The 16,113-nt window shown below is 43.2% G+C and overlaps 1 protein-coding gene across 1 annotated transcript in view; it reads left to right on the forward strand.

The window, feature by feature from the left end:
• The window catches only part of DLGAP2 (DLG associated protein 2), a 265,272-nt gene extending 249,724 nt beyond the window's left edge, over positions 1 to 15,548 (forward strand). Inside the window, exons 13-14 of the mRNA XM_066590331.1 lie at positions 10,889 to 11,041; positions 15,284 to 15,548. Coding sequence (XP_066446428.1) covers positions 10,889 to 11,041; positions 15,284 to 15,502 — 372 coding nt within the window. The 3' untranslated portion in view covers positions 15,503 to 15,548. The remainder of the gene's footprint in view (positions 1 to 10,888; positions 11,042 to 15,283) is intronic.
• Positions 15,549 to 16,113: the final 565 nt, after the last annotated feature.

Here is a 16,113-nt window from a genome sequence, read left to right on the forward strand (position 1 = left end):
TACACTGTAGCATACCTCCGAAGGTCTAACCATGAGTCACTCTGCCCCCTTCGTTTTTAAAGTTTCCCCAGAACACACCTCTCCCCGCCTCCTCTGAGGTCATTCAGAGAGTGGTGGGGTAAGTGCGCGCATACCTGTGAAAAACCATAATTCTCCATTTGGCCATATCTCTGCAGGAGATCCTCCGATCTGGAATATATACCTGGCATGTTTCTGGTCATGATTTTATCTACTTAGCAGTACCCAACATGACACGGAAATTATAAGCCAAAAAAGAGAGATGTGGGCTCACCTCACCAGCAGTAACTTTCAATGTTGCAGGAAGATCTGGGATCCAACAGGAGCTCCATCCTTAAGTAGCCGACGGCAAACGGCCAGATTCCATATGAGCAGAAAATAGAGATGGAGGGGAGCTGCTACCGTTAAAAATTTCCTTCTTTATTGAATAAAATAAAGCATACAGCTCACAAGTGCACGCTGAACGCGTTTCGGCAAAATTATAACCAGGTTCACGGATACGCTGTTTGGGGGTATTCTGGGGTTCGCACTTCAATGAGTTCAGATGCATTTTATTCAGCTTGCCTGCCCAATTCCGAAAATATAATTCAGATCGGGTTAGGACCTTTATACGACCAATAATCCTTATTAAGTGATTTTTCCCTTATTTGAATCTTGGATCCGGAGTGTTTTTGAGAACCCAGCTTCTAGTTGGATAATTCTCCTTAGACTTCATTAACAAGTAAATAGTCACACAATTTGGTTCCCCTGTGCTAATTCTAAACCAAATGGACCAATGGAGACAAGAGGGAAAAGGCTAATTCACTCTTGTCCAGGGTAAGATCAGATAATTGCCTTTCTAAATGTGAATATTCAAAAGGCAGTAGGGAGGAAATGGGTGGAAGGGGGAATGAGAAACTGGAGCACTGCATTCTAATTACATGAGGCCTGAATGGGATATTACAGTGTTTACAAAATGGATGACACACACAGCAAAATGGCTGACGCCCTACCAGTCTCTATATCAAACCCACGGTGCTAAAATAACAAAAAGGTCAGAAATTATATAATTTCTCCTTAATGACAGCACCTAGAAGGTGAGTGAGGAGACTTATAGGGCCATCCAGAAAATAACAAAAGGAGCAGAACTCACGTGTCCTCTGCAGCTGCGATCCAGCGCTATTCCCATCGTGGTCCTGATTTTATTGTGGAAGATGATGTCACCTGAGTGCTGCAGCCAATCAGAGGCTGCTGTGGCACCGCCCTTTCTCGTGCCATCGGTGCTCACATCCTGGACGCCATGTTGCCAGCAGTTTAAAACAGTGATGCTGCAGCCTCTGATTGGCTGCAGTGGTCAGATAACTTCCAATAATATCATTCTCCACAAGAAACACCGTGAGCACAACAAGGCTGGAGCACTGGATCACGGTGGCAGAGGATGGGTAGGTATTGCTCCTTTTGTTGTTTCAGCACAGTTGGCCCTACAGGGGGAATGTTGTCCAGTAAATGGTCAACCCCTCTAAGTGTTGAGAAACTAGAGAACATTTCTTCCTGTATTCTGGTAGAATAGCAGACCTGATAGAGTAGCTTTAAATTATTTTTTGAGTAGTTTTATAATGCTGTCACAGAGCTACCTGCTATTTATGGTCTGTCTTTATCTAATGGGTTATTGGCATCCCCAATGTTGGACTGCGGTGCCCAGGACCCACCAATAAAAGCATTATGGGGACCTACTGTACAGCTACATGCAAATATTACCTGATCCCCATTCACAAATTCCTTGCTGTTGCATTCTTTATATATTACAATAGAAAGGTGATTGTGTTTTCATGTAGCCCCGTGTCCACTGTATTATATAGAAAATGCAGCGGGCAGGAATTGGTAGACTCCCATTTACCCAATATGTGCAGATTCCCTGTACAGCTCGTGCAGTCTCACCCTAGCTCTAGGCCCTCCAACGGATTCACCTGTTCTCCTTGCCAGGATTGAAATCCAAATACTTCTATGTCCCAGGCAGTAGCTATTCTCATTCAGCCACTAGTAATTCTAGACAGTTTCTTTGCTCAACCCGTGTACAGGTTTTTTGCTTCTTGGAATTCATTGTGCTTCCTGTCTCTAGTCTAGTTTGTGGCTACTGTTGCTGCATTGTTCTACAAATTGCTGCTGCTTGGGCCGCTTCCACGCGGGCAACTTTATCGCACAATTTTGTCACAGTGCTACAAATTGCATGTATGTAGAGCCTATGTTTTGCGAGACTACAAAACTGTGTCATGCTCTATACAGCTGCGATTTGTAATTTTTTTGTAGCCCATGTTTCCCTATGAAGCCCTCAATTCTGTTGCATCGCATTGCATGAAAACTCAGTTTTTGTGCAGTGCTATGCAACTGTTACAGTGGGAAATCTTACTGTAAAAGCCCTAAATTAAGCCCTAGCTGCATCAAAAAAAACCCCAGGGAAGCCAAGATTGACACAGTTCCTGACAAGGTGAAGCATCTTGCTTCATGAAAATGCTCACTCCCCCGAAAAGATGAACTTCTGCTACACAATTGTAACAGTAGTACTAGTGGAACTAAATAGCTACATCTAGCTTCAAAGTAAAGAGGCTTGTAATGCATAAATTAGCCTTACATTGCATGTATTTAGTAGCAGAGGATTTGAATTCCATTAGTGTTTGGCATTGCTACTGTGTAATCTGAAAAGCATATCAAACACACCACAGAACGATCTTCTATGCAAAAAGTTTAAACTGAAGGCAGTCATGCATATTTAATTCAATCAAAAAATGAATTCATACTTGGAAGTGTCATTCAGTGACAAGGAGAGCAGATTGTGCGCTCTGCCTTCTTCCTGCAGTCATTGATGAAGCCGTAACAAAGAAATGTAATTAAGCACTTTTTTGGCGCCGTGTAAGGGCCATTTTACACGGGCCAATAAATCTTTCCATGTAATTGCATGCCCCGACTGAAAGACGAATGAGAATTTGTTTGCTTCTCATTTGGTGTTTCGTTTCTGCATGCAAAAATCTAGACAACGGATCAGCCCGTGTATGGCAGCGAGTCCACTGCGCATTTCAGCATATCTCACGTACACAGTCACGTGCAGTGTGATTTTGTCTTCTTTTTTTTTTTTTAATTCCCCGCTCGATCTCATAGCAGGGTTGCATGTTACCACCAATACGCAATGCATTGTGTATGGACAGCATTGTGTACGTTACCCCTACAATAGAGCATGCTGGGAACTTTTTCGCGCGAGTATCTACACATAGTGTTTAAACGCTAATGTGAATGGATCAATGAAAGCCCATTGACTTTCATTCACTTCATTCACCGCATGTTACACGCCCTGCTTCGCATGAGCAATACGCACCGAAATCATGGTTGTGTGAATAAGCCCTTAGGCAGTGTTGTAATCAAGGATTCAGACGAAGGTTCAGTAAAAAAATGTTCACTTTTATTTCTGTTCAGAATATTAGTTCAGAACTAATATTAAATGTAAATTTAAGAGCTTGACTTAAACCTTCGTCTGTATCCTTGATGACTGTGCGCCTAAGATCCATTTGGTTGTTCAGCACAATTAATCCACAGTACTGGTCCTAGCCAGGGGGGTAGCTAAAGGCTCAAGGGCCCAGGTGCAAATGTTCAGCTGGCCCCCACCCCCCTCCATCTGTACCAATACCCAGGGGTGTAAGATTCAGGGGCCCCAATGCAAAATCTGTAACAGGCCCCCCAACTATAATGCTTTATTCATAGTACTGGGATCCCTATATAGAGAGGAGAGTCCTTATGGCCCCCCTAAGGCTCCTGGCGCCAGGTGCAACCGCATCCCCTATAGTTACGCCCCTGGACTCCTAGCACTAGCCTGCTGGGAAAGATATATGTAACTGCAGACCTGCAATAATAAGTGCATTGCACAAGCATTTCTAAAGCTGCCTGCACATGGACGGATTTGCATTGCAGAATCCAGAGCGGACGTACACCTCCAGATTCCGCAGCAAATGCCACCCATAGCCTGCTATAGCAAAATGTGATTTCTTCTACCGGGTGGAAATCAATTGCGATTTTCCGCTCACATACGAGAAATCGCAGCATGCTGCGATTCTGTGCGGCTTACGTGCAGACGGCTTCTACTGAAATCAATGGAAGCCGTCCGCCCTGCCAGGCTTTCGCAATCATCATTGCAGAAAGGTCACAGGATCCGTGTCATTGCCTAGCGATGGCGCGGTATAATCTGTACTGTGCATGTGCGCCAGATGGCGGATCCACAGCACAGATTATGAAGATGGCAGACAGGTATGCTAGGGTCACCGGCCGGGCACAGGGTTAGGATTCCGCTGCGGAATCCGACATTGCCGTGTGCAGGCGGCCTAAAAGTTAGATTCCATACAAACAATCCTACCTAGAAAGGACTTTTCTCCTTTTTAGTTTTTTTTTTTTGCAGAACTAAGATACTGATGACCTATCCTCAGGATAGATCTTCAATATCAGATCAGTGGAGGTCTGCTACTCGAGACCCCCGCCAGTCAGTTATTTGAAGTGGCTGTGGCTCTCAGGTGAGCACTTTTAGGCCATACGACTGATGAACGTGTCATCACAGACCTAAGAAGAGGCTATAGCACTCAATTAAGCAACTCTGCCTCTTTAAAAAGCTGATTGGTGGGGGTCTCAATGGTGTAACGCCACCGATCTGATATTGATGACCTATTCTGAGGATAAATCAAAAATTTCCTTTACGGCAAACAGTTTTTTTTTTGCTGTGATCACCATTTTTAGGACATCCCTTTTGTTGCATGGCACCAGCATGTGCATATTCCCTGCATTTTGACATCACTGTGACTATTCCTGTGCTGTTACTTCACTACGACTATCACTACCCCTGTGCTATGACATCACTATTCCGTGTTGTTTATGACCCTGTACTGTAACTTTGCAGTGTACTTTCCCTATAGTGGTATATCCTTGTATGTATCTATGCTCTGTGACATCACTGTACAATGTATTCCTGTGCAGTCACACTACTGTATACATTTTCAGAGTCATAAGTATAAAGTAGCTATAAAATGCTGCAGCACTGATTTCGTAAATGGACACTGATGTGGAGCTAGTTATACTTAAAGACGTTGTCCCGCGGCAGCAAGTGGGTCTATACACTTCTGTATGGCCATATTAATGCACTTTGTAATGTACATTGTGCATTAATTATGAGCCATACAGAAGTTATCAGAAGTTTTTCACTTACCTGCTCCGTTGCTAGCGTCCTCGTTTCCATGGAGCCGACTAATTTTCGCCGTCTAATGGCCAAATTAGCCGCGCTTGCGCAGTCCGGGTCTTCTTGTTTTCTCAATGGGGCCGCTCGTGCAGGATGCCGGCTCCGTGTAGCTCCGCCCCGTCACGTGACGATTCCAGCCAATCAGGAGGCTGGAATCGGCAATGGACCGCACAGAAGCCCTGCGGTCCACCGAGGGAGAAGATCCCGGCGGCCATCTTCAGCAGGTAAGTAAGAAGTCACCGGAGCGCGGGGATTCAGGTAAGCACTCTCCGGTGTTCTTTTTTAACCCCTGCATCGGGGTTGTCTCGCGCCGAACGGGGGGGGGGGGTTGAAAAAAAAAAAAAACCGTTTCGGCGCGGGACAACCCCTTTAAAGCGACCCTTTGGTCCTGGAAAAACAAAGATGGCCACACCAGCTTCTCTGATACCTGATGTACAGTGTGCACTAGTGTACATCATTAGTATAAGACATTACACCTGCTTTGATTAATCAGTGCTGCCCGGTCAGAGCGGCATGTAGTGTCTTGGACTACCGATGCGTACTATACACAGTATGCATGAGGTAGTCAGAGAGGTGATACCGCCATCTTTGCTTCTCCAGGACTGGACGGTCACTTTGACTTTTTTTTTACCATTTTTTTTACTTGTTTTGCAGTTATACAGTCTTTAGACTTCAGCTAGAAGGGGAACTAAGAAACATATCATGACTTTCTTTTGTGCACATTGCTAACTCAGTAAGTTCAGATGATTCTGGATTCAGACCACCATAGCACTGCTCTGTGCGGGAGCCATGTTTTTACAGCCAAGAGTGGGATTGGATCTGGTCAGTTTAAAGCAGAAAAGCTTTTGCCAATGTTTTGTTTAGGAAAGGATTTCCTGCTTTCTCATGATGGGATCCCATCCAGTTCATGGCATTAAATATATAGCTCCTGTAAAAAGCTGAATTTGGTCAGAAGTAGTAATACAGCTCCCATATTCCAGTGTAGTCTGCAGCTAGAAGTGGAATTAAACTTTATCACAGTTTGTAAGGAGATACTGACATCTAGTGGAAAATGTAAAGTTCAACAGGCGGCAAACGATTTCTGCACTAATGATAATGAAGCATGACAAAAACAAAAGCAATTCTGGTCCCCTTGAAAACAATACTTAGCACATGCCTCTTAAAAACAATAATAAACAATTGCGCTGAATAACAGAAATGTATCTCACTGTTTGCAGGAAGTTAGGCGAGACCAAGCTATGATAAAAATGTACACCAGGTGTTGTTCATTTGGATAATGGATTGTGTGAAAAGTTTATTGCAGTAAGGCAATGTCCTCTATCATTGGATCTCCCCTCCCCCCCCAGTCTATTTCCTTCAGCCCCCCCCCCCCCCCTCTCCCCCCAATCCTCTTTTCTCTTCTCACTTTTCTATGATTAAAGTATGGCTGTATGATGAACAATCCGCCGCTAGGTGTCAAGAATGGCAATGTAAATTCCTGTGGTCTGACAATTTTGTGATGCATGAACATAGAAAAGTAAGATTTATTGTCTGTAAAATATAATGTGAAAAAATCTGAATAAAAAGTGATTTAACAAAAAAAACAAAAGAAAAGACTGAAAACAGAATGTATATCTATGTGGAAAACTGGGTTTGCTTGCTTTTTAAAAGGAATCCACCTGGCTTTTTTGGTCTAGCTCCAACTCCATGTTCTTGTCTGTTGGGGATGACGTTCTATAAAACCATAGGCCTTATTCACACAAACGATTAATTGCAGCTATTTTGCCGCACTAAAACATCGGATGAAAATCGCGACCATCTGAAGCATTGGATTCCAATGCATTCGTTCAGATGAACAGTTTTCTAGCATGGAAAATCGGCTGGTTGGAAAAGATAGCGCATATGCTGCAGATTCCGGCCGTCCACTTTTACGAGCAGCCAGAAAAGATAGGTCATGCCCTAGCTTTTGGCTGCAATCAGCTGGCAGCTCCCATAGAAGCATATGGGAGCTGCCGGCAAGCAGAAGGGGAGGGACTTTAGCACTGCTAAACTTCCTCCCCCCCCCCCCTTCCCTTTGCCGGCAGCTCCCATAAGCTTCTATGGGAGCTTCTATTGCAGCGATCAGCCTGGCTGACGGTATTCCGGGCTTCGGTGTACATATACCACACCCAGCTGTCTGAATGGGCAGGAAAACGCGAGGTTTAGCTGCAACTTGGTTGCGCCATTCTCTCATTCACGTGATTTTCTGCTGCAATGCGAGCTGAAAATCGCATCGCCCATGTGAAAGAGGCCTAAGAAGTGGGATACATATGGATGAGCACCGGGCAGCACTGTTGTACCTATGAGCTGCTAATTATAAAGGAGCTCCCGACCCTTCAGATTTAGGGTGCATTCACACAAACGTATATCGGCTCGGTTTTTACGCCGAGCCGATATACGTCGTCCTCATCTGCAGGGGGAGGAGGATAGAAGAGCCAGGATCAGGAACTGAGCTCCCGCCCCCTCTCCGCCTACTCTCCGCCCCTCTGCACTATTTGCAATGGGGAGGGGGCCAGGGGCGGGGCTAATTCTCGAAACTTAGCCCTGCCCTTGTCCCGCCTCCTTTCATTGCAAGTAGTGCAGAGGGGCGGAGAGGGGGCAGGAGCTCAGTTCCTGCTCCTGGCTCTTCCATCCTCCCCCCCTGCACACGAGGACAACGTATATCGGCTCGGCGTGAAAACCGAGACAATATACATTCGTCTGAATGCAGCCTTAGAGCGATTGAAGAATACACCCACTTTTAGAGATCCAGTACACAGAAAGCCTACCCAGACCTTGCCAATGCTGCCATTGCCAGAGATAGGGAACTGCAACTTAAGTTGACCGCACATTAAAGTGGCTGGCTCATTGCATATGCTTTATTAGCACATATGGATGTCATTCAGGTCATTCTCCCGTTTAGGATCTCAATGAGCCAGAGCAAAGATCTTTTGCAAATAGCGGGAGTTTATGAAGCTGAACTTATGACAATCAGCTGATCAATGGGTATTAACATCTAAATGACCGGGTCATCTTTTTTCCTGCTTTCAAAAAATAATAACTCTTTCATTTTTCTGGCGATATAGCCGTTGGAGAGCTTGCTTTTGTTGAATGAGTTTTATTTTTAATCGTACGATTTAAAGTATAATATATAATATTGAAAAACCTTTATTAATTTGTAAGTGGGGTGAAATGGAAAAAAATGCAGTTGTTCCATTTTTGGACAGACTGTATTCCCATTGTACACTGTGCAGTAAAATTACCATGTTAGCTTTATTCTGTGAGTCAGTACAATCAGGACAATACCAAATGTTTCTGTTGCCATCGTCTGACACTGATAACATTTGAATTTTTTAGTAAGTGGAGCTGTGTGACGGCTTGTTTTTTGTGAGGCGAGCTGTAGTTTCTATTGCAACTATTTTGTGGTACTTTTTATCAAATTTTTTTCTTGACGTAAACAAAAAGTACAATTTTGGTATTGTGCATTTCTTCCTAACAGCGCTCACCTTGCAGGATAAATAATGCATTATTTTTTTAGATCTAACTTTATTGGACGCAGTGACACCAAATAATTTTTATTGTTTTCATTTTTTTTGGGAATGTTTTTTGCTGTTAATATTTTTTAGTTTTACAATAATTTAAAAATATACATTTAATTGATTTGTCCTTTGTTAGTACTCCTATAGGACCCGAACTTGCGATCATTTGATTACTTAGGCCTTAGTCAGACGGGCGTTTTTAGCCGCGATTTGCGCATGCGCATGCGTCCGGCGATTTTATAAAACCATTGCTTTGCAATGGTATCGGACACATGAGCGCTTTTTATGCGCTCGTCCGATAAATTATAGAACAGAAATCGCAGATCGCAGATATGCTCTCAATGGGGCCGGCGGCAGCAGCACCGACCCCATTGAGAACATATAGAAGACAAATCATTCTTCTCTGCCACAGCTGTAACAGCTGTGACAGAGAAGAACGATGTTTGCCCATTGAATTCAATGTAGCCGGCAATACAGCCGCTCCATTGAAAGCAATGGGCTACAGGCGTGCGCGGGGTGAATTGTCGGGAAGGGCTTAAATATATAAGCCCTTCCCTGCAATTCATCCTAAAATGTGTTAAAATAAAAAAAAATTGTATACTCACCTTTCCGCTGCAGCCGGAGTCCAGTCGCGGCCGCTGTCAGTTCTCCTGAACTGCTTCTCGGCACTATTCAGCCGGCGGGGCTTTAAAATCCCCGCCTGCTGAATGATTTGCCTCTGATTGGTCACAGCCCTGACCAATCAGAGGCAGGTTTCACTCACACACACATTCATGAATTCATGAATGGGTGAGTGACTGCTGCCTCTCAGCGCTGAGCCAATCAGGGGCAGGTCTGACTCACATCCATTCATGAATTCATGAATGGGTGTGAGTGAGACATGCCTCTGATTGGCTCAGCGCTGAGCCAATCAGGGGGCAGGTCTGACTCACACCCCCTTCACACCCACTGCAGGACGGCCGCGCGGAGCTCCGGCTGTCGGGAGAAGGTGAGTATATATATATTTTTTATTTTTACACATTTTAGGATGAATTGCAGGGAAGGGCTTATATATTTAAGCCCTTCCCGACAATTCATCCCGGGCTCGCCCACAGCGCATTGCTTTAAATGGAGCCGGCTCTATTGCCGTCTCCATTGAATGCAATGCGCTGGACAGCTCCGGCCCGTTTCTAATGAAACGCGGCTAGGAGCAGATTTTCGGGCGACTTGCGCGCACCGGTCACGCGATTTGCGGATGCGCATCCGTCATGCAATCCGCAAATCGCGTGAAAAAATGCCCGTGTGACTAAGGCCTCATACAGTAGTACTTCAGTATTGCAGTACGTTGTATTTTCACTGGCACTCTATTAAGATTTGCCACAGACCAAGATTAATACGTAAATGTCCACAGCAACCCAAGGGACCATCAGAAGGCTCCATTCTGCTACAGCAAATAAAGTAGAGCTCACAATCTCACATGCCATTCACGTAACAAAGGGAACCCCTTCAACTTGTTGGGCCATTAAAAATGCCACTGTCAATACTGACAGTGGCATCTAAATCAACAGCAAGGATCCCAGTAATCTCGTAGCCCAACTGCTATGGCTGGGTGACACCCACCTAATATAGAACAGGTTCAGCTCTGGAGACCACTCCATTTAATTTCTGCGCACATCCAATGCACATGCATGTCGGATTGCTTTAAGAAGTTAATTTGAATAAAGGTTGGTATGTTGGGAACATCTCTTTAACACTTTTTCAATCAGGTTGTGATTTTAATAAGACTGCAGGAAGTGATGTGAACCACTTTGATGTAACTGAATGAACCAGAAAATTGTAAACCCATTTTAGAGAACATCATTTCCATCTTTATAGTTTTTGGGACCTTCAATTATAATTCCATGTAGAAGTGTCCTTATGCAAAAATAAATCTATAATACCAGTACAAGTTTATAATAATGACAAGAATATTAATAATGATGATAATAAAGATTTATAACAAAGGTAAGGAATGGAAGGAATACATGCAGTAAATAATAGTACTTTAAGTCACATATATCTCTTTGTATTGTATTTATTCATGGTATTTATGTGATTATTCTGTCTTAAGGATCCAAGTGCAATGCCTAGACCTACTTCACAAGACTTAGCAGGATTCTGGGACCTATTGCAGTTATCCATTGAAGATGTAAGCATGAAGTTTGACAAATTGCACCAGCTGAAAGCCAATGATTGGAAGCCAATGGATTCTCCTGAAAAGAAGGTAGGAACATACATAGTAAGTACAAGTCCCCTTCAACGTTTATCACATTTCATAACATATATAAATGTATTATATATATATATAATTTGTATAGATACAGTATAAGGGCGATTGCAGAAGACCCCCTCTCTGCCTCCTCTCCACCCCCCTGCACTATTTTCAATGAGGAGAGGCGGGATGGAGGCGGAGCTAATTCCCGGAACTTAGCCCCCACCCCGCCTCCTGTCATTGCAAATACTGCAGAGGGGTGAAGAGGGGGTGGAGAGGAGGCAGAGGGGGCGGGAGCTCAGAGCACTGCTCCCAGCTCTTCCAGTCTCCTCCCCATGCAGAGAGAGACACCGTATATCGGCCTGCATGAATACCCGGCCGATAAACGGTCATCTGAATGGGCCCTAACTCAGTGATTAACATCACAGGGGTAGTGGGTTCAAATCCGGCCAAGGGCAATGCCTGCATGGAATCCGTATGTGCTCTGTGTGTTTGCGTGAGTTTCTTTCGGGTAATCCATTTTTTTCCCACACTCCAAAAACATACTGCTAGGTAAATAGAGATGGAGTCCCAGTAGGTGATGACAGCCTATGTATGGCACTATAGATTATTTATTTTATTTTACTAATTCATTTATTTACTCATGATATTATACAGAAAATAACCTCTTTTTGAATGGAAACCACCTAGGATCAAGTGAATGGTCATTTGTTTAATGCATGATCACTCTATTTTTAAATTCTTTTTTCAAACTCCTTTTTTTGGCATTTCAAAGAAAACATACATGAGTAGGCTGTAATTGTTACAGAAGCTTTTGATCACATCACACACAGTTCTGTTGCAGAAGCGTTTCCGCCTTTAGCAGTCATCATTAGTTGTCCATCTTTGTAGTTTCTGTGTACAGAACAATGCCAAGCTCGTATATATATATCTTCCATTTTTCTTTTTTCCCTTTACCCCCCTCTGCTAAACTTCCAAAATCTTACTGTTGTAAAAACAGAATTAAAGTGCATAACTAATAACTTACTAAACTAACCCGCAGTGTATTCCCCAGCGATTGCCTCCCATCCATATTTGTCATGTAATCTTTAGAATTCCAAGCTGGTTCAGATCGTTAGCTCTATAATACCACGTTGTATTAATTAACTGGTTGATACACTCCCTGATTTCGTTAGGATCAAGAAATTTTTCTATAAACTCTCTATTTTTTGAAGAATTTTGGGGCTTGGGTCTCCATGCACCTCTCTATCTCTACTTTCTCTATTTTTAACAGATGTTTTCTTTCAATATATTTTATTGATTTTACAGTATATATATAACTTTACAATGTCAAGAACTGATAGAGTCGTGAATTCCACTTCTCATCTTGTTGTTGTAACCATTAAAAGAGAACTTATGAAAACCACTAAGATATGATTGTTACATTCTATTACTTGACAGACAAGGGCAGAGGAGAGGGTAGGATGTGGGGGTTGGGATCGAGGGGAAAGGGGAGGGGGCGGGGGGGGGTGTCAGGGGTGGGGGTGCTCCAGGTTGGACCCCCTGGTTAGCTTTACCACTTCTGGTGTGGGCCATCATTTAACAGATGTTTTAATTGTTGAATATCATCATTTATCCCAGTGGTCTGACTAGCAGCCAGTTGTTCAAAAAGCACCTCTTGCTAATCATGATCACTCCTTTTTGATGCATAGAGAGGTCTAAGAGGGGTCTGTAACATCTGCTAGTAGGGCATATGGACAAGGGTTGCCCTGACGAGATAATCTCTTTAACTTTCTTTAAGTGGATCTTTTATAATGAAAGGCTTAATTTTCTAATTTGTGTGTATTCCTCTCATCATAGCCAAGGGTGTTGACATTTTTTCAACCAGTAGGACACAATGGATCACCAGCAGTGGCCGGACCTTGAAGGCAGTCTTGGCTTTATGTCATGGGAGAATACAGTTTGACTTTCAACTTTGGCAACCCTCATGCTGCCGCTTTTCTTTATCTTGATATTTTTTCAACCAGTCTTGAGTGGTTCTCACTCATATTTTAACCCTGGTCGAAAACATAATAGTATGTCCAGATCTGCTTATAGTAGGCATAGACTTGATTTTTTTTTGATGGTTAGTCCCAAAAGAGCCAAATTTATTCAAGGGGTTGTCCCACAAAAAATATTGTTCATACTTTAACCCATAATTTACACAGCTCCAAAAAATTAAGTGAACACTTAACCCCTTGAGTGGCGGGTTTCCTACCACCCTGTCGTGCCCACCAGGGCAGGTTTTTTAAAATGGTCTAATCATTGAATTTCAACTAATTTTGCAGTTGCGTCTCAAGAGCCATAACTTTTTCATTTTTTCATTGACATGGCCATATAAGGGCTTGTTTTTTGCGGGACAAGTCGTGATTTTTTTAAACAGGGGGGAGGAAAAACAGAAATGGGGAAAAAAGAGAAAAAAGAGCCATGTCATTAAGGGGTTAAATAATGTATTAACTTCCTTCTCTGGGTCATTACGACGCATGGATACCACATGTGTGATTGTATTTTTGATTTTTTTTACAAAGTAAAGGGAGACAAGTGTTTTTATTATTTTTTTATTCATTTTTAAACTTTTTTTTTTTTCTTTAATTTTTATTTATTTTGGGGTTTTTTTGTCCCTTTAGGGGACTCCCACAGGGACCCATCAGGACCCCCTGATCACATTCCGGGGGTCCGATGGTGACAGCCCTTTACATGCTGCAGTGATAGCCCTTTACATGCTGCAGTCACATAGACTGCAGCATGTAAAAGGTTAACACAGCGGAGATCGGAGGTTTTCTCTGATCTCTGCTGTAAGAGCTGGTACCTAGCTGTCCTCTCACAGCCAAGCACCATGCTCTCCCTGCCACACAGACCATCGGCTTGCTTCTGACAAGCCGATGGTCTCTTTGGCAACCTGTAAACAAAGCAGGAGATTGCCGGCAGATCGGCAATATCTTCTGCTGGTTTTTCAAAGCCCTTGCTTTGTTCTCTGTGGGTCTGTGCAGGCAGAGCACACTGTCACAGCTTGTGGCATTGTGCTCTGCAGCTCCCATAGTGATACATAGCCCGGAAATCTTCTGGGCTATGTCGCTATGAGCAGTGGAGCTCGTCCCGGAAAATTTCCGGGCGTGCCAATCAAGGGGTTAAAACACACCTCAAATCTCGATGAAGTAAAGATTCAAGTGGAGAATTGTTACGGATATAAATTGTGTAATTCGTTTAGAACAAACTAACATATCAAGGGTCAATGAAGACCCAAATCACCTACAGAATCAATTTGTATGGCTCCTGTTTGCATTGTGTCTTGGAGGCTCTCCTCCCAGACTTGTATCAGGGCATTAATGAGCTCCTGGACAGTTTGCAGCATCAAATGCATCACTAGGGACTACCGCCAATAAGCTGTTCTTCGCCCAGTGCACTTATGTACTGAGACAATTCCAGCAGGAAGCAGACAGCTCCAGTCTCGTTGCAGTGACCAGGCTTGGTATTGCAGTGACCAGGCCAAGTTTGCATTAATTTCAATGAGAACTTGGCCTGCATTACCAAGCTGAACCACTACACTGAGAATGTAGCTGTCTTGCTCCCTGCAGAAATCAACTGATCAGCAGATCGGTGAGAGTCCATGGTGATAGGCTCTCTAATCCTAAGGATAAGCCATCAACAATTTACAACTGGACAACCCTGTTAAGCCACAATCTGTCGGTATATAGAAAATGTACCATTATTAATAAAGCAAAAATCTGTCCTTTTTTTCTCTAATGCCTCTGGACGCCTTTATTTTTGCCCTTGAAAATTTTCAAATTGTCTCTAAGTTCGATCACATAAACATAAATGAATATTTTCATCTCAAAAAGTAATCACTATCACTTTATGATTGGTGGCTGTATGACAGAACAGTGCTATTCAATGTTTCCTGCACAGCCTGATGGCCAGGAGCGCCTCTGTGCAGGCAAAAAAAACAAGGGGCTGCAGTGTGGAATTACGATTTGTGGGGATCCCAGAGGTTGGTCCCTCACCGATCATAAAATGATGGCACATCTTAGAGATGCGAACACAGAACCACTTTGCCTGTATAAAAAAAGTCCAACAATAGGATCAGTAATATGTTCACAGAGCATGAAACACCCCGAAGAATGACTCCACTTAAAAAGGGAACAAAGTATATTATTTGAGAATTCCAGTCTGGTTGCCTTTTTATGAGAACCCTTAGCCATTTTTTCTGAAATAACACCATTTTTATGTCATTTTCAGGATGACAAGAAACCCCCACCTCCAATACCAAAGAAACCTTCCAGGGGAAAATTCCCTATCGCTCGAGAAAGGTCTCTGGACCTACCTGACCGTCAAAGACAAGAAGCCAGGAGGCGTCTAATGGCTGCAAAAAGAGCGGCTTCATTCCGGCAGAATTCAGCCAGTGAGCGAGCAGACAGCATTGAAATCTACATACCGGAAGCCCAGACTAGGCTATAAGAACAAAGCACTGTATAGGTCTTTTTTAAATAACATATTTGTACAGTTTGTAGCACACCTGGTCATTTGAGTTAATCTCTCTACTGAAAATGCCCTTGTCCTTGTGCTCTTTGTGCCATAAGCGCAGTGGAATGCTATTTCATTTTCTCAAAGTTGGCTAAACTCATTGCAGAAACTCCTTGTTTTGTTACTCATGTCTGACTTCAGATCAGCTACATGCATAGGGCTTGTTGAGACCTGACTTCTCCAACATGTTCTCAGAGAACAACGAGAAAAACCTCTCAAGATGGAACCCAGCATAAATTCTTGGTTATTTCTATTTTTATAAATTACATGATCTTTAGAAACAAGAATAACTAAATGGGTTCATCTCACTACTCATTAGAGGCATTAGCTATTCCAAGTAGAAGGTGCTACACATTAGAAATGCAGGGGAAAATGAATGCATTGCTCTCTGACCTGCTATTTATTTCATTTAGATAGGATAAGATAAGTTCTTATGCTGCTCTCACGCTACTGGGTTGCATAAAGCAACCAAAGGTCACCAATCACAAATATTTCAATGCGTTTGGTTCCTTGGAAAAATAGAAGCCCCCAACAAGCAGTTTGGC

This window comes from Eleutherodactylus coqui, chromosome 1 (genome assembly GCF_035609145.1).
Source record: "Eleutherodactylus coqui strain aEleCoq1 chromosome 1, aEleCoq1.hap1, whole genome shotgun sequence".
NCBI classification, from domain to species: Eukaryota; Metazoa; Chordata; class Amphibia; order Anura; family Eleutherodactylidae; genus Eleutherodactylus; species Eleutherodactylus coqui.